We start from the raw sequence: 15,214 nt of genomic DNA, 5'->3' as shown, positions 1-15,214 counted from the left end.
GCATCCACAACTTCTCTGGGTAACCTGTCTCAGTGTCTTGCCAATCTCAAAGTGAAGGATTTCTTCCTAATATTTTTCTAAACCTGCTGTCTCTCAGTTTAAAGCCATTCATCCTTGCCCTATCACTACATGTCTAGTAAGGTCACTCTCCGGCTCTGTTGTAGCCCCCTTTAGGTACCAGAAGGCTGCTCTTAGGTTTCCCTGCAGACTTCCCAGGTTGAACAACCCCAGCTCTCTCAGCCTGTCATCACAGGAGAGGTGCTTCATTCATGGCATTTCTCTGGACTTGCTCCAGCAGGTCCACACTCTTATGCTGGGCGCCCCAGAGCTGGTTGCAGCACTTCAGGTGGGGTCCCACCAGAGTGGAGCAGGGGAGGAGAATTCCCTCCCTTGCCCTCCTGGCTGCACTTCTTTTGATGCAGCCCAGGATAAAACTGGCATCTTGCTGCGTCGTGTCAATCTTCTTGTCCACCAACACCCTCAAGTCCTTCTTCTGAGGGGTGCTTTTAATCTATGTTTTCTTTTATAGTGTACTACACATGTTTTAATATACTGCACATATTTCAGTAGCTTAACAATATTTTACATTATCAGGTTCTCTTGCATCCATGATAGAAACGAACAGTGTGGTTCACAAAGATCTTCTGGTTTGCTTGTGTTCAACAGGCATTGGCCCGTCACCTGCGACCTGGAACTCTGCGTGCTGTCTTTGGGAAGGACAAGATTCAGAATGCTGTTCACTGCACAGACCTGCCTGAAGATGGACTTTTAGAGGTACGGCTTGCTAGACAAACATGTTCTCATATATCACAGGAAGCTGTAAAGTGAAATACTTCTCTTGACAGATGTTTAAGCCAGTGTGTGTTTTCTATGTGGAGTAGCTGTGGTGAGACCAGACTAGACACAAAAAGAGAGAGTTTATTAAGGGCATTTGACTCAGTTAATTCTGATACTGTAAAAAATTCATCCATGCTGTTTTCTTGAATGATTATAGTACAATGAAGTATTCAGTGTAATGAAACTCAAGAGTCTCGTCTTCATCTGAATGCGTCCTTGGGTCTGAATATCAGTAACAGCACTTCTGCAGGGACACTTTGAAAGCCCTTTCTTGGATGACCACCCTGACTCCGAATGTAGATTGTCTCTACAGTGAGCTTGGAATATTACAGGCACTAGGGATTCAAATCCTCCAGATAGGGCCCAGGTTTATTTGCAGACAGTCATACTTACACACGTCAGTTGGTATTTCCTGTGTTTTATATTAACTTAATAATTATTATCTGATTTTGGCTTTGTATGCCTTCATTAAAGTCCAATAAAATGAGAAAATGTTATATTAAGGGAATTTTGAAAGACGGAAATACTCACTGTGAAAACCAGAACAAGCTCATTCGCTTAATTCTGTACCACAAAATGAAGGTCCATAGCAGTGGGTTGCAGTGGTGTGTAATCTTGGATGGATCTCTGTGTCAATGGAGATGCTTTTCCAGTGCATGCACTGCTTATTTTTTTGCCATTTTGATGTATTTGTGAGTGCTCGCAGGTATAGCAGAATCACGGAGCAGCATTGTCCTACTTAGATAATTTTACACTGCCAAAATGGTGGTTTCCTGTGGGAGTGAGGAAGAGCTAACTTCATCACCATCTTCCTCCACGGAATAACGTGTGGATTAAAGTGCTTTTCTAGGATATCCCATCCAGTTTAAGGCACAGACTAGTGAAATTCAACACTGAGAATGGCAACCAGTATAAACAAAGTTGCAGCTTTTTTGAGCGTTTTCAAGATGTCATTAAAAATTGACGACTTTTAGTTTGTTCCCTTAGGGTTTATCCAAGCAGGTATTTTTCACCATATGCCTTGAAGTTCCTTAGTCATGGCTTTCCAGTGGCAGCAGAACAAAAGGCATAGTCTGTAAGGAAAAGATTAAACAGGCCAACACTCAAAGAACATTTTAGTACTCCATCAGAATTTTCCACAGTCTGTTGCCTTTACGATGATGCAAAGCAGATTTTGCTGGTACGATATTATATAGAGAGAGGTACTATAAGTGAGGCAAGAATTGCTTCTCCAAAACAAAAACTGAGGCTGGCATTCTTTCTTAAGGGTGTCCGTTATGTGTGTTTGCCCTTTGAATCCCGCTGCTCAGTCATAACCAAAGCTGTTGATCTAGTGTTACTCTGACTACATGCTTTGCAGTTCCTGGTGCAGTCTGATCATTTTAACAGTCCCTTATTGATTGTATGTTTTTGGGAAAGGGATCTAAGATTTTTTTTTTTTTTTACCATAGGCATAATTGTATGCAGAATATGGCTGTTCATCAGCCTGTAGTTTCTCCTGTAACAGCCCAGGTTAAGCCAGCAGTTGTAAAGGACAGCGCTCAATGTTGTTTAGTGAGTAAATGAAGCAGTGAATGTTTTGAATTGAGTGCAGTGGGTTTGTACAGAGGAAGCCTTGTCTGTACCTGTTGGTTGATGTGTGGAGTATTTACATTGTTAATGCTAAATCAGCTTATTAGGTGTCCCTGTCACCGTCCTGACTCCTGCTGTGGCATCGTGTGTGCACAGGGTGTGTGCAGGGCCTGCAGAGCCCAAGGGATCCTGGAGGAAACGTGGAGGAACTGCTGCTGTTGACACTGTGTATAGAAAGCTGAATAGGTTGGTTTGTGTCTTAATTGGTTTTGTGACTTTTGAACTTCCAGAACCAAATGGAGGTGGAAAGGGGTGATCTCTGGTTGACCAAGTATTCTATGATGGGCCTTAAATGCGTAGTGTTTATGGAAGCACAACAGAAGCATGTTCCCTTGTAGAAGGGAATGCACTGATGTCTTCCTGAGAACTCTGCTCTCTTTAGTGCCAGACACTATTTAACTTAAGATTTCTCTACTCTTCTCTGCAGTTTTCATCACCCTGTTTCAGATATAGCTGAAATTTGAAGAATTTGCAATGGCAGCTGCTGTCTCATTGTCCACAAATGGAGACTTCTTAGAGGAGATGAGGATTAATCTGAGGATTAGATAAAATGCTTCCTGAAGTTAATAGCCAAACTCTAGGTGGCTTTGTTGTTTTGCACTTAATTGACTGTCACTAGGAAGGGCAAGGTTGTGACCTTTCTCCCAAAAATCATGACTAAGGAGTACTTGGTGAAAGGAGACAAAACAACAGTGTCTTGGGCACAACAAAGACTGATTAACTCAGTACAGGTCAGCTTGTGCACCTAGTTTAAAACACTATACTTAAATAATGTAGTACAGCAGTTATTCAGTGGTTTTCTCTTAGACCTCTTTTCCGTGGATCTGAAAAAAGGAAAGTTCACTTTTAGTCTTAAAACCCCCTCAAACAAACAAACCAACCCCAAAAGCAAATACAAGCACTTGCTCCCACCAGTATGACCCTTAGCTCCTGTCTTTATTCTACAAGCTACTTCACATTTTAGGCAGTGACTAAAAAATATCAGAATTAATGAATAACTCACTTTTGGCTCAAGAAAGGAGGGGAGATGCAGTTGAGCCTTAAATGCAACTGGTCACAGTAGAAAAATCAGTGTGTTTTCATTTCTAGAGCTGTAAGTGCTCTTTTTATTCCTAGTTTAGTGATACGGGAATGGGAACATTGCCCTGAAATCTCTTAGATGAGTTGTTTGACTTACTGGGTCAGGCACTTATTTATTCACTTCATAGACTTGTGTGTCCTCTTATCAGTACAAAATGTATTTTTACAAGTGACAATGGATAGACACAAATAGCTCAGAACAGTCTGTTTTCTCAGCCTTGTCATCAGTTTCCCATTTTAATGAGAAGAGGAAAGAAAGGAGGAAGAGTAGAGAAGGGAGGGATAGGACTGAGCAGTGGAGTATTTGTGAGATGTTGCAGTTTCATGATTGGAGGTTCAACCAGCTGCTGATGTTGTGTAGAACATTCATTCAGAGCAGGTGGTTGCATTTGTTTCCCAAATCCAAAGCAGATGCAGCTCTACCTCTTGTCAAATTTTTTTCCTGTTTTGTAGAAAGCAGGTACTATTTGGAGAAAGCAATTGCAGTACTCACCTGCTTTCATGTTCATTCTGAGTCAGGTAGAGCCAGGACTGGAACATGCATCTTATATATGCCAAGGAACTGCTCTGTTTAGCAGACTAGAGAGAGATGTGTCATCTACGTGTGGTGAAAGATGATTCTGTTTCTCAACTCACTGTCTTTGACCTGAGGAACATTTCTGATAAATACCTTGTTGAAATAGAAGCTTGCAAGCCATTGGATCAGATGAATCATCGTTCTCTAGGCAAAAGAAGTTTCCTTAAAATTGATCATTCCTGGAATATTTCTTCATCAAAGTAGTGATGCAAGGTATTGTGGCTACCAGACTTCACAGTTTGTGTTCATCTTTAAAGAAGTGAAGGCAAATTAGAAATCAGTTATAAAGGCCTTATCGCATCGCTGAAACTACAGTGAGTAAAACTTCCCACAGGAGGTGGTGCTGTACACACACCTCAGTTCCCTGGGTCTCAAGTGGCTCGGTACCTTTCAGATTATGCAGGAAACCACATAATTTAAAAATGGTAGCCTAGAACTGCAGTTATAATAAAACCAGAATTTCTGGGATTTGGCACGCTCTGCCTGTAGCTTGTTGCTCATACTTGTGCAGTTCAGGGTTTTGGGTTGGGGTTTTTGTGTGTGTGAGCAGTTTCATGAGAGCATGTGCAGCGCAGAAGAACACTCTGGGGATGACAGAATGCACACACCTGGGGTAACCCGAAAGGTGTCTCCATTGCAGTGCAGCCGGCTGAGCCACCCACGCTGGCGTTGTGTTCCTGTGCCGTGCTGTTGGGGCGGTCACTCAGTCTCGTGGGGTTTCTTTGCGTAATTACCAAGTGCCTAATAGTCATACGTGTGTTTGTGTGTGTGTACTTAGACACAGAGGGAGAGGGTGCTGCCCTCAGACAGATAAGCATGAAAAAGGATTTGCTGTGGGCTGGATAAAGCTTGAGTTCTGGGAGAAGCAGCCTTCGCCCCGTTGCCGAGGGCGACAGTTATAGGTGACTGACTAATCCTTGGACAATATCGTGAGGATTGCTGCGGGTGCGTGCTCACCCGTGCCTTTGTGTGCCTGCTAGGCTACGAGTGGAACTGCAGAGGGGGTGATCTCTCAAGCCATTTCCCGTGGGAGTGGGGCATGTGCCAGCTGCCTTCCCAATCTCGTGTCGCCACCGGCGCTGCGTGTGCCACCGAGCGCATGGCTGCCGGCTGCGTCAGGCTCCTCCTTGGGCACCTGCCCCGTGGAGAGAGGTGTCAGCTTTCAGTGCCATGGGCAGCCTTCCAGACAGGCGGGAGAGAGGACCTCCTCGAGTATCGTTTGCTGGCCTTCTCCCTTCTCTCAGAGCTATTTGTGGCGCTCACAGACATGAAAATAACCTATCAAAGGGGGATGACTTTGCTGTTATCAAAGAAGAGTGGGTTTCATCTGTCTTCTGAGAGAGCTGTCATGATGGTTGGTTTTTTCCCTATCGCTTCTTTGAATTTCAGCTGTGCCGTGGTGTCCAGGTGTAGGGCTGGGGACTGGCAGACTGTGCAATAAACTGCTGGAGGCTCTTTGCTCCTTTGCTCAGCCTTGCACCAGTGAGACTGGCTTACTGCTCCTAGGGCATTAAAGCAAACAAGTAACAGCACCTAGGGACAGATCAGCTATGGTGATCTGCTGGACAGAGGCTCACACAGCTCTGGCACTGGAAGTTCAGCTGCCTGAATCCGGCCTTGGGGAGATGGGAGGTGATACTGTGCAGTGAGCACTGACCGGATGCTTCAGTTCAGCAGAAGTGTTTTGTCCAGGCAGGTTTCTGTGGACAATGGAAACCCTGATGGATTTCCTCAGACTTGGTATAAACTGAATGCTCTGTGGAATGTTAAGAGCTGTGTTGCTCCTAAGCTTTTGGTGCAGTGTGTATTCCACCTGCTAGAGGCCAGCTGTCCTTGGTCTGGCATTCCAGACGCTGCCAGGAGAAGCGTGTCTTATTTCTCCTTTCCCTTTCCATTTATTCAGGGAGGCTGAGGGCAGGGTGGTATTTTAGCAAGCTGTTCAGAGCGGACAGGGGAGCACTGGCTTTGGAGGGGGGAACACAACACATGCTTCCATAACCATTTCCTGTTAGAGGAGCACTCTGCTGGCTGCCAACTTGCCCTTTCCTGTGTGCTGCCTCCTTAGCTGCCCACTGCCATTGTCCAGACATGTGGGTGTGCTGCAAGGTGCTCGCTGCCATCCACCCTGGAAATGCTTCTGTAGCAGTAATGAGCTGATCCGTGGGCTGAGCTTAAATGCAGCAGTTTAGGACAGAAGGCCTCAGAAGGATATTAAAGTGTGGATGGAAGGATGTAGCTCTGTTAAACTAGTCTTTTTTGGTGCATTGAGGTATAGTCCAAGCAATTTAATAAAGCATGTCAATGAGTAACTCTCAGAAGCGTCAATGTGCTTAGTGTGGAATTTGTGTGTGTCACACTTGGAACAAAGGTCTCCTGCATTGCTTGTTACCGATTAACTTGTCTGGTATTATGCAAGCTGCCTCTGCCAGCCGAGAACTAGCTCTCCCCATTCACAGAGCAGCCCAGCTTGTAAAACATTACACAGCAGAAGTGCATAGCATGGCAATGAACCTTTCACTGAGGGCATTCCGGCCGGCCGCATTTCCCTCAGGAGCCTTGAAAATATTTTAATAGAGAAGCCATTGTTTCCCTCAGTCATACAGCAGTTTTGCAATGAGGTCTTTTATTAGAGGCCCATACTGAGCTGCATAATCCAGGGTAAAATGCTTTTCACCGTTCCCAGTGAAAAGTAATAAAAATTGAGTGGCTTAGGTGAGGTTGGCTTTAGCACTTTTTTTCTCACGAGTTTTCATCCAAGCAGTTGTTATTTTTGTCTGTCAGCTGGAAATTTCAGTCTCTCCTGGTAGGAGATGATTTCTCGGGAGGTCTATCAGATAATGGTTATTATGATTCAAGTGCTTCTCCGTTTAAACTTTTTATCCAACAGCTGTGGGTGGGAACAGGTTAGAAAGAATCTGGAGTGTAGGAAAACTTATTCTTACTCAGTGGTGTTTTTGCGTATCAGAACATGTTAGCCAGCACTGGAATGCTGTCTCGCAATGTTTCCTGATGCTGTACATATAATTGCACAGAGAATTAAGTAATCCTTCTGCCGAGGCCTATCTGAAGGAAATTAAGAATTTAAAATAGCAGTAATGGATGGATATTGGAGATGCTGGTGATTCCTCTTTTAAAGAGTATTGTATTATTAGGTCACGTGCAGCCTCGTTTTGAGCATAGGTTGTATAATTATTATACTTGTGGGCTAGACAGGCAAACTAAACCAGGAACTTGTTTAAACAGAGTTGTGAAATAGCTCACCTCTTGTGCTTCCACTTCTGGGTAAAATCCGAGGTCCAGTTACCCCTTGTTCTGCCAAGTCTGAGGTTTATAAGTGCCAGAGAGAAGAAGTTAATGAGTGTGAACCAAGCCGCTGCCAAAGCTCTTTAAGTTTCACCTGATCCTGAAGGTAACCTATGTGATAAACAGGGCTTGGCTTTTGGCACGTGTTTGCGTTGCGCTGAGCAAAGTGATTTTGTGGAGGGGAGGTCAAGGTGGAGGGAAGGCGTGACACTTCTTGATAACTCATCTGAGGCCCAGGTTGTGTCTTTGAGGCTGCTGCCTTCTTTCTTTCCCTCAGCATGTTCTCATTTTTAACCAAAATGTCCGGGTCCTTTTTCCATTTCTCCTTTTCCTCCAGGTGAAGCAGAGCGATAGTTGGGCTGCATCTCAGCTGCACCGAGGTAAAACTATAGCAAAGAAGATAAAGAAAAAAGCCCAGGGGGACAGCTTATACAGCAAGAGCAGTGAGGGCATGCTGTAGTTGTACAGCCATGTAGAAGCTCAGAATATCCTTCATTTCTGGAGCAAGGGGCCCTGCACCTTATCTGGGAGGCAAGAGAAACACTTGTTCTAGAGCACACGTGTTGTGAGATGCACATAAATTTTTATGTGGTTTCCTGTTATTGACCTCAACCAGGTGTACCTCCCACCTCTCTCTCAGAGGTCAGGTAGACAAATGATTAGCTCTGCTGGTGCTTCCTGGCTAGGGTATACCCCTTCCCTTCTCAGTGAGGCGTCTTTCACTGACTACCATCAACCAGAAGTAATTTAGAGGAGAATTTAAGTCAGCTATTTTCATACATGTCTTGAAATATTTGTGGGACATGGGGGGGAAAACCCGAAGCCAAATGCGTTAATATGGATAGAAAACTGTAAATAAGGTTTTCTGTCTGTCACAGATGCTAATACCATGGGATGTATTGAGTTTAGAGTTTGTCAAGCTCTAGAAACTACTTCTTCTTTCACAATTAATAATAGCTAATGATTCAAAGCGTAGTCCCATGCCGCTACTGATTTCGTGCTGTTGTAGTGCTGAGGGCTGAGACACTGTGTTGGTCCTGTGCTAGCAGCTGTGCAAACACAAAACAGGATGGCAGTGGTCACCTGAAAGGATGCTGGCTGTAGTCTAGGGCTCCTTGAAGTCACCCAGCATCTTCTGGTTTCAGTAAGAGCTGCATTCTTCATCTTTATCCCTTAAGTGCACTGGCACATAGACAGGAATGATGCATCCACAGCTCTTCCTGAGATACACTGACATGTGTCAGCAAGTCTCTGTGCAAGAGGCAGTTCTCCCTGAAGTATTCAGAGCTGCTAAGCAGGCAAGCTTCCTTCTGCGTTGGTGCCAGTTGCTGCTGTTCTGCTGAGGAGAGACAGTGTGCCAAGACTATCCAGCCACAAGCCGGGAACTGTGGGCTTCCTCAGGTAGCTGCCTTAGTCCAGCCATTGAATAGAAACTTGATCATTGAGGTGTCACTGAGGTGTCGAGTCCAGTCCTGCCATGGCAGTGCGTGGTTCAGCACTCAGCGGCGGCGCTGAAATCACTGAAAGCTGATGAGACTCAAAACAAGCTCTTGGCTTTTTAATACTGACCCATTCCACAGGGAAATGGAGCTTTCTAGATTCAGTGACATCTCTCAGAAGGTACTTGGCCACTGTTCTTGGGGAGTTGATCCCGCCATTGGTTTGGTGGGATGTTTCCTGTTAGCCCAGCGAGCCACAGGCAGCCCAGGGGCTTGTGGTGCGTGCCAGGCCGCTGCTGGTGGTGCCTTCGATTGGTAGTTTCTTTTAGGATATTTTGTTGCCATCTCCTCTCCGTAATTTTCCCACTCTTGCCACGTGTAGCAATGAGACCCTATTGAATCTCCAGCATAAATAATAATCTCCTGAAACATCACGGTTGCTGCGGAAGGGCTTTAAATAAATGCTGGGTGCTTTCTACTTTATTTATTTGTTTGCTGCTTCTATTATTGCTTGAATCTGTGATGTGGTTGGAAGACATGTTCTTGTCTCTGTGTGATCACTTCCTTCTCCTTTGGCCATAACCTAGTAGCTCGTGAGGACCATCCATGAGTGTCAGTGCTCCATGAGCAGAGCGGAGAGACTTTGCTCAGCATTGGCAAATGCCTGGGGCTTGTATGAACACATCCAAACCTGGCTTTACTTAGATGCTGCAGGTGTGAGCAGCAGGGGCCCTTTCCAGTGTTTTTATCCAGTGCTTGGGATGTGTTTGCAGCTTGCACTGACGCCTGTGGTGCCTTATGGTGTCTTGTCTCACCTCAGCTCACTGCTTCAAGGGCATCCTACGAGAGCTCCACAGCAGCTCCTGGCTGGGAGGCAGGCAAGCAAGTGTCCCTCATGATAAGTGTGAAGTGCAGAGGCAGTGATCCTGATCCCTTAGTGGGCTGCTTGGGATCCTCAGGGAAACAGTACTTGTTGTCATGTTGGAGTTTGTCACATCTGATGGGTGATGGGATCTTACACTTCGTTTCGTTCCAGTGGCTCTGTCAAGCCATTGATGTGTTTCAATGGTGACCAAAGATGTTACTAAATAAGAAGAACTCCAGCTGGGAGAGTTCTGAACTAATATGTTCAGCTCCAGCTACAGAGCAGTTGGCTTATGATAGGGACTGAGAAGATTCAATGAACCTGTACCTTCTTGTTAAATCTACAAGTATCCATGCTTCAGAAATCAGTGATCTGAGTCAGCACAGTAGTTACACATGATATGAAAACAACATCTTGTTATTTTAAAGTCGTTTCAGAGTTCACTTACTTTTTGTAGAGTAAATAGCATAAAATTCACTTTCTTGGTATTTGTGATTGTGATATAATGAACTACTGTCTTGTCCCCTCATTTTTTCCATTCTGTTCGGAATTCACATTTTTCTAATCTTTTATTTTATTGTTACAATTTCCAAATAGCTTCCCTTGCCCTTCTCTTCCACTGTGTTTTCAGAGTTGAACATAACCATATGCAGTTTTTGAAGTGACTATGTTAACAGCACGCAACATAAAAGCACAGTTGCTTTGTGTTATCCTGTAGTGTTTATGTAATAAAACCTTCTGTTGCAAAGTTGGTTTTTTTGGTGCATAGGGGTTTTCATCCCAGCTCTACTTAAGAAATTAATGTGGCTAGTTGAAGTGCATGTGTACAAATTTTTCTGTCTTGGGCAACCAGGCTGGCTTTATTTTTTTACATTGTGTGACACTTGGGAGAGAGGCAGGAGTGCTAAACCTGACTGGTTTTTTTTGAACAAACTAAACCCTCTTCAGATTTGTGTGAGAAAAGAACTATTTTCAGAACACATACAGTAGTAACTAAGTAGACTATCTTCTTTGACAACCAGTTTTCTTTCTGGAGTACTAGTGGCTGAAAGGATGGTATGAATCCATGGGGGTTTTGGTGTGTTAATCTAATGATTTAGTCATGTGAATCAGCTGAGTGAACTGGAGCTGAAGTGTAGTTTAGGTGTTAGCAAGTGTGCTTACTAACAGCATTAGTGAGTCTGTGCAGATGTACAAACCAATGTTAATGGGCAAAAAAAGCCTTTCCTTTCCCACTTGTGATCTCAAACTGAGATTATATGTAAAATTTATCAGACCTAAATGTTTAGGGAGAGTGTACTTCTGCTGAAACTTTGGGTCAGCAAGGACTCCTACATTGACAAAGGAGACAGAGTGTTGTGGTGGTTTTGGGGAGAGGGTGCTGGTGTCTGTCTAGCTGCATGGAAGGCACCAAGATTCCTGACAGGCTCTAAATGGATACAGGGATGGAAAAGGCTTCCATCTCCCAGCTACCAGTTCTGGTTCTGCAGAGATGAGGAAAGACTGAAAATTACTGTCACCTTTCTGGTGATGGATGAGAAGTGAATCTGTGAACTCAGCCCTTTTCTTGCTAGTGTGTCACTCTGTCAGCCCCCTGGCTTCTGCCATGAAGGAGACCAACAGGATCTCTTATACCAAAACCTGTCAGCCCAGGGGAACAAGGGGAATGAGGGTTAAGGTACCCTTTCCGTGCCAGGGTTTCTTTGAGGCTGCCGTTCTACCTGTGTGGAGTGCTGCTACAGCCCAAGGTGTGCCTGGGTCTGGCTCTCAGCAGGCACCTCTCGTCAGCACTGCTGTTTGCGTTGTTTTCTGGACAGGAGGAGAGTTAAATTGTAAGTGCCTCTAATTCTTACACTTGGAATCCTCAGCACACTTTGTGCCTGTGCAGGGCCCTGTGGTAATAACAAGATCTTCTGCTCTCCCTTGGAAAACTGGCTGTCTCACTTGATTTGCTTCCCTTTTTATAATTTTTCCTGGTCCTTCCGTGCACTTGTCCAGAGGATACTTGCTTGTGCTCAGCCAGGGAATTAGACTGGATTTTGTTGTTGCCTGCTGTATTAGCTCCTGAAACTTTGTGGTAATGCATGGAAGTGCTCAGAGAGAGCAGCCAACTTCATTAACGTGAGTTTTGCTGGGAGTGAGTGTGACTGAAGCAGCTCTCAGCTCCTCCTCAGTGAAGCAGTTTATGGGGTCAGAGCCAGAAGGTCACAGTCATTCACCCGTTGTTACTTCCTGGGCATTATTGCTGTTTGTCCCTGAACAGGAGCTAGAGAGGGCATAGCTGCATGCTACAAAGCAGGTAGTTGGTTCCTATGATCTGCAAGGGGAGTACTGATGTTAAACTTGATCCTTCCCATCTCTGGGAGACTGTGAGCACACCTGAATGTTAGCATCATTGGAAAGGCATTTGGGTGGCATCTGTGAAATGTGTTTGGTTGGTTTCAGGTCAGCTCCTGGTGTGGATCTATGTTCTGTCACCCTTGGATCCTGTAAAGATCAGAGGTGTGTTTGGCTCAGAGAGGCTGACCTTGCACTTGGTCGTATGTGAGGCTTGTTCAGATGTTCTGTACTGGCACAGTTCCCCTTTCTGTGGTTTGGACTACGCCCAGATTTTGGGAAAGAGAGTAACTGTATTTCCTAAAATACAGGATGTTTTGGCATACCTAATCCCTATCCAGATGCTTGATGCAAGGTATCACCAAATCCTGCTTCCCCTTGGAAAAGGACCTGGTGCTTTTAGAATGGGAGTTCTTCAAGGGCCTCATAGGATGGGGGCACCCCAAATCTCTTGGTTGTGCTGAAATCCTGGTTCTTCTGAAATCTTGATTCTTCTCATAACACCATACCTGTGGTCATGGGAAGGGTAACTAAGGTTCTGGTGGTTCTTGTCCAGCACTGATGTGCTCCCTAGGGTGGAGGATCCTTTCTGCATACCATGGATATGCCAGCTCTTAACTGGTTTTATGGGGAGCTGGGTGGCAGCTGACCCACATAAAGGCAATTATAAATAAAGAGAACACACCAGCACCTGGTTTTGCGCAATATAAGAAAGGCAGTGTTCCTTGTTCTGATGTTTGAGCCTTGCCAGTGCAGTCTCTGTGGATCTTGAACAATCCAATAAAAGCTAATTGAGGAGGAAGAGGTTTCGCACAGGTTGTAAGTAAGCTCTGCGTGTACAGCCCAGCCTAGCAAAATTGGTTGCACACTATCAAGGGCCCTTTGGAGACTAAAATAGCACAAATGCTTTTGTTGGTAGTGCAAGGGAGCAGGCATTGGGTAAGGCCAGCATTCACCTGTGTCAGTGTGTGCTGCAGGGGTGGATCAGTACTTAAATCCCAGAGGCAGCCAGCAGCTCCAGCCGAGGCAGCCCAGGCAGGGGTGGGAGTTGACTCAGCTCTATTAAACCTTCTCCATGGCAGGGAAATGGGCCTGTAGTGGCAGCAGTTGTATCAGCAGCTCAGGCTGAGGCTGGACACGGGGTTATTACCTAGGGAGAAGCAGATTCCACTGCACTTGGCCTTTTTCTTTGCTCTTGGCACAGCTCCCCACCCACGCCAAGCTGTGCCTGGCCCATGCTGGACACCTGCCCTTGGCCAAGCTGGGAACAGAAGTCCAGAAGTGCCAGTGCTCAGAGCTGTAAAATGGACAGCTGGTGCGTGTTAGTGCAAGTGTTGGGGCAGACACATTGTTAAATGTATGTGTCTCTCTGCTTTTTATTTTACTAGTGCTTTTGTGTGTCTCTCTTATGAAATGCAGGTGTCCCATATAACAAGAAGGGAGATAAAGTTCACTTTAATGGCTACAATTATACTTAACGATGCTGAGTCAATCTGGCAGAAAGAACAACATGTTCAGACAGGCAGTTTATAATGTAACGTCCTCTTAGGCAGTAAGAAAAGCAATGCCTTCCCGAGTGGATAGAGCACAGATTAAAATAAAGAATCTCGAAGGCAATGCACGTTTTGGTTTGGGTTGGTGAGATGTCACATCTTGAGGCCCTTGCCCTGCCTTGCAGTCCCTCTGCCCCCAGGGCTGTTGAGCCCCAGCCCAGTGAGGCTGTGTCAGTGCCACTTGTGAAAAGTCACTTTGATATCAAGGCTGCTGTGTATCCAAAGCACTGCTGCCACTGGGCGAGCAGGGTGCCCAGCTGAGAGTCGACACCTGCTGGGGTGGGGTGGGGTGAGTTTTCTTGGACTTCGGTTGTTTGGGAATTTTTTTAACCATGCTGCAGTCTTCTAGTGCTGTATGGCTAGTAGGTCTGACAAATTACAGCAGCATTTCTACTGTAAAGGAGGAAGAGAACATGGCTGACCAGGTGCACTGAGGAGGGTGTTTCTTTTGGGGGGCCTGGGGGTGTGGTCCTTTGGTAGCAGAGTTGTCCCAAAGCTTGGGACCAGGTGGGTCTTTTCAGTGGGCAGCTGCAGGGCATGTGGCTGGGATAACTAGTGCCCCTTCCTGCCTGGTTAATTAGTGATCTGAGCAGCCATTCTGCTTTCACTGATGTGGGACGAGAAAGTGATGGGGGCGGGGATGTTGGGTAAAGATTTGTTTTTGCCTAATTTCATATGCAATTCCGAAGAGTACATTAAACAAGCCCTTTTTGACATTTGCTCGCTGAAGCGAATGCAAGCACCTTAAATTTTCCACAAGTTTCCCTGGAGTAGGCCAGAATCTCTAATAGTTCATGCTTGGACTTTGCACTCATATAGAGAATTAAAAGGCAATAAAGTACCTAACCATGAGTTGGGAGTTATACAAATAAAAATCGGGAAATTTTTTTGGTTTGTTGGTTGGTTTGAGGGTTTTTTGTTGTTGTGGGGTTTGTTTGTTTTAATTGTCACAGACTCTTCACCTAGAGACTGAATTGTAGGGGCAGTTGATCTTCCCAAACCTTGAGCCATGCAACAACATCCCCGCTCCCCACCCAAAATGGTAGCAGCAGAAACCCGTCAATTGCTGGGAGTCAAAATGGCTCAGCTGTCCTCCAGTTCTTTTTGCAGGTGGACCTTCCATTAGGGAGTATTTTAGGGCGTTCATCACAGCTTTTTAAATCCTTGCTATAAACATACAGCAGCAAAAGAAAGAGCTGAAGGTGTGATTTCTGCTGGCACCTGCTCCTTGGGAATGACATGGAACAGCTAAATGGGTGCACTAACCACCACAGCATACTGTAACCACGCTTTTCCTTCTAGCAGATTGGCAAAGAGTTTAGCATCTTGCTTTTCCAGGATTGTGTGTTCCAATTAGGAAGTCTTTATCAAGCCACTTGTTCTAGGAGAGTCCTGTTTTGTCACTTTACATGGAGAAATTCTCCCTGGTAATCTGCGTCATGCAGCACAAAGTGAGCCTGACTCCTGCACGAAGCCAGCTGCCACGTTTTGTCACATCTGAGCAGGCACAGCCTGTCCTCAGCCCTGGCCACCGGCCCAGCAGCGAAACAGAGCAAGAGGCTGCCCTGAAACCCTTCTGGCTTCGGTGTGC

General features: G+C 45.4%; 1 protein-coding gene across 2 annotated transcripts in view; it reads left to right on the top strand.

Annotated features, from left to right (window-relative positions):
- The window catches only part of NME7 (NME/NM23 family member 7), an 87,821-nt gene that overhangs the window by 71,837 nt on the left and 770 nt on the right, over positions 1 to 15,214 (top strand). For both annotated transcript variants that reach the window (XM_040091196.2, XM_040091205.2), the window contains exon 11: positions 667 to 774. In XM_040091196.2, coding sequence (XP_039947130.1) covers positions 667 to 774 — 108 coding nt within the window. The remainder of the gene's footprint in view (positions 1 to 666; positions 775 to 15,214) is intronic.

This window comes from Hirundo rustica, chromosome 2 (assembly GCF_015227805.2).
Source record: "Hirundo rustica isolate bHirRus1 chromosome 2, bHirRus1.pri.v3, whole genome shotgun sequence".
Taxonomy (NCBI): domain Eukaryota; kingdom Metazoa; phylum Chordata; class Aves; order Passeriformes; family Hirundinidae; genus Hirundo; species Hirundo rustica.
The sequence above is the reverse complement of the archived record's forward strand: the minus strand, read 5'-3'. Positions and strand labels throughout refer to the sequence as shown.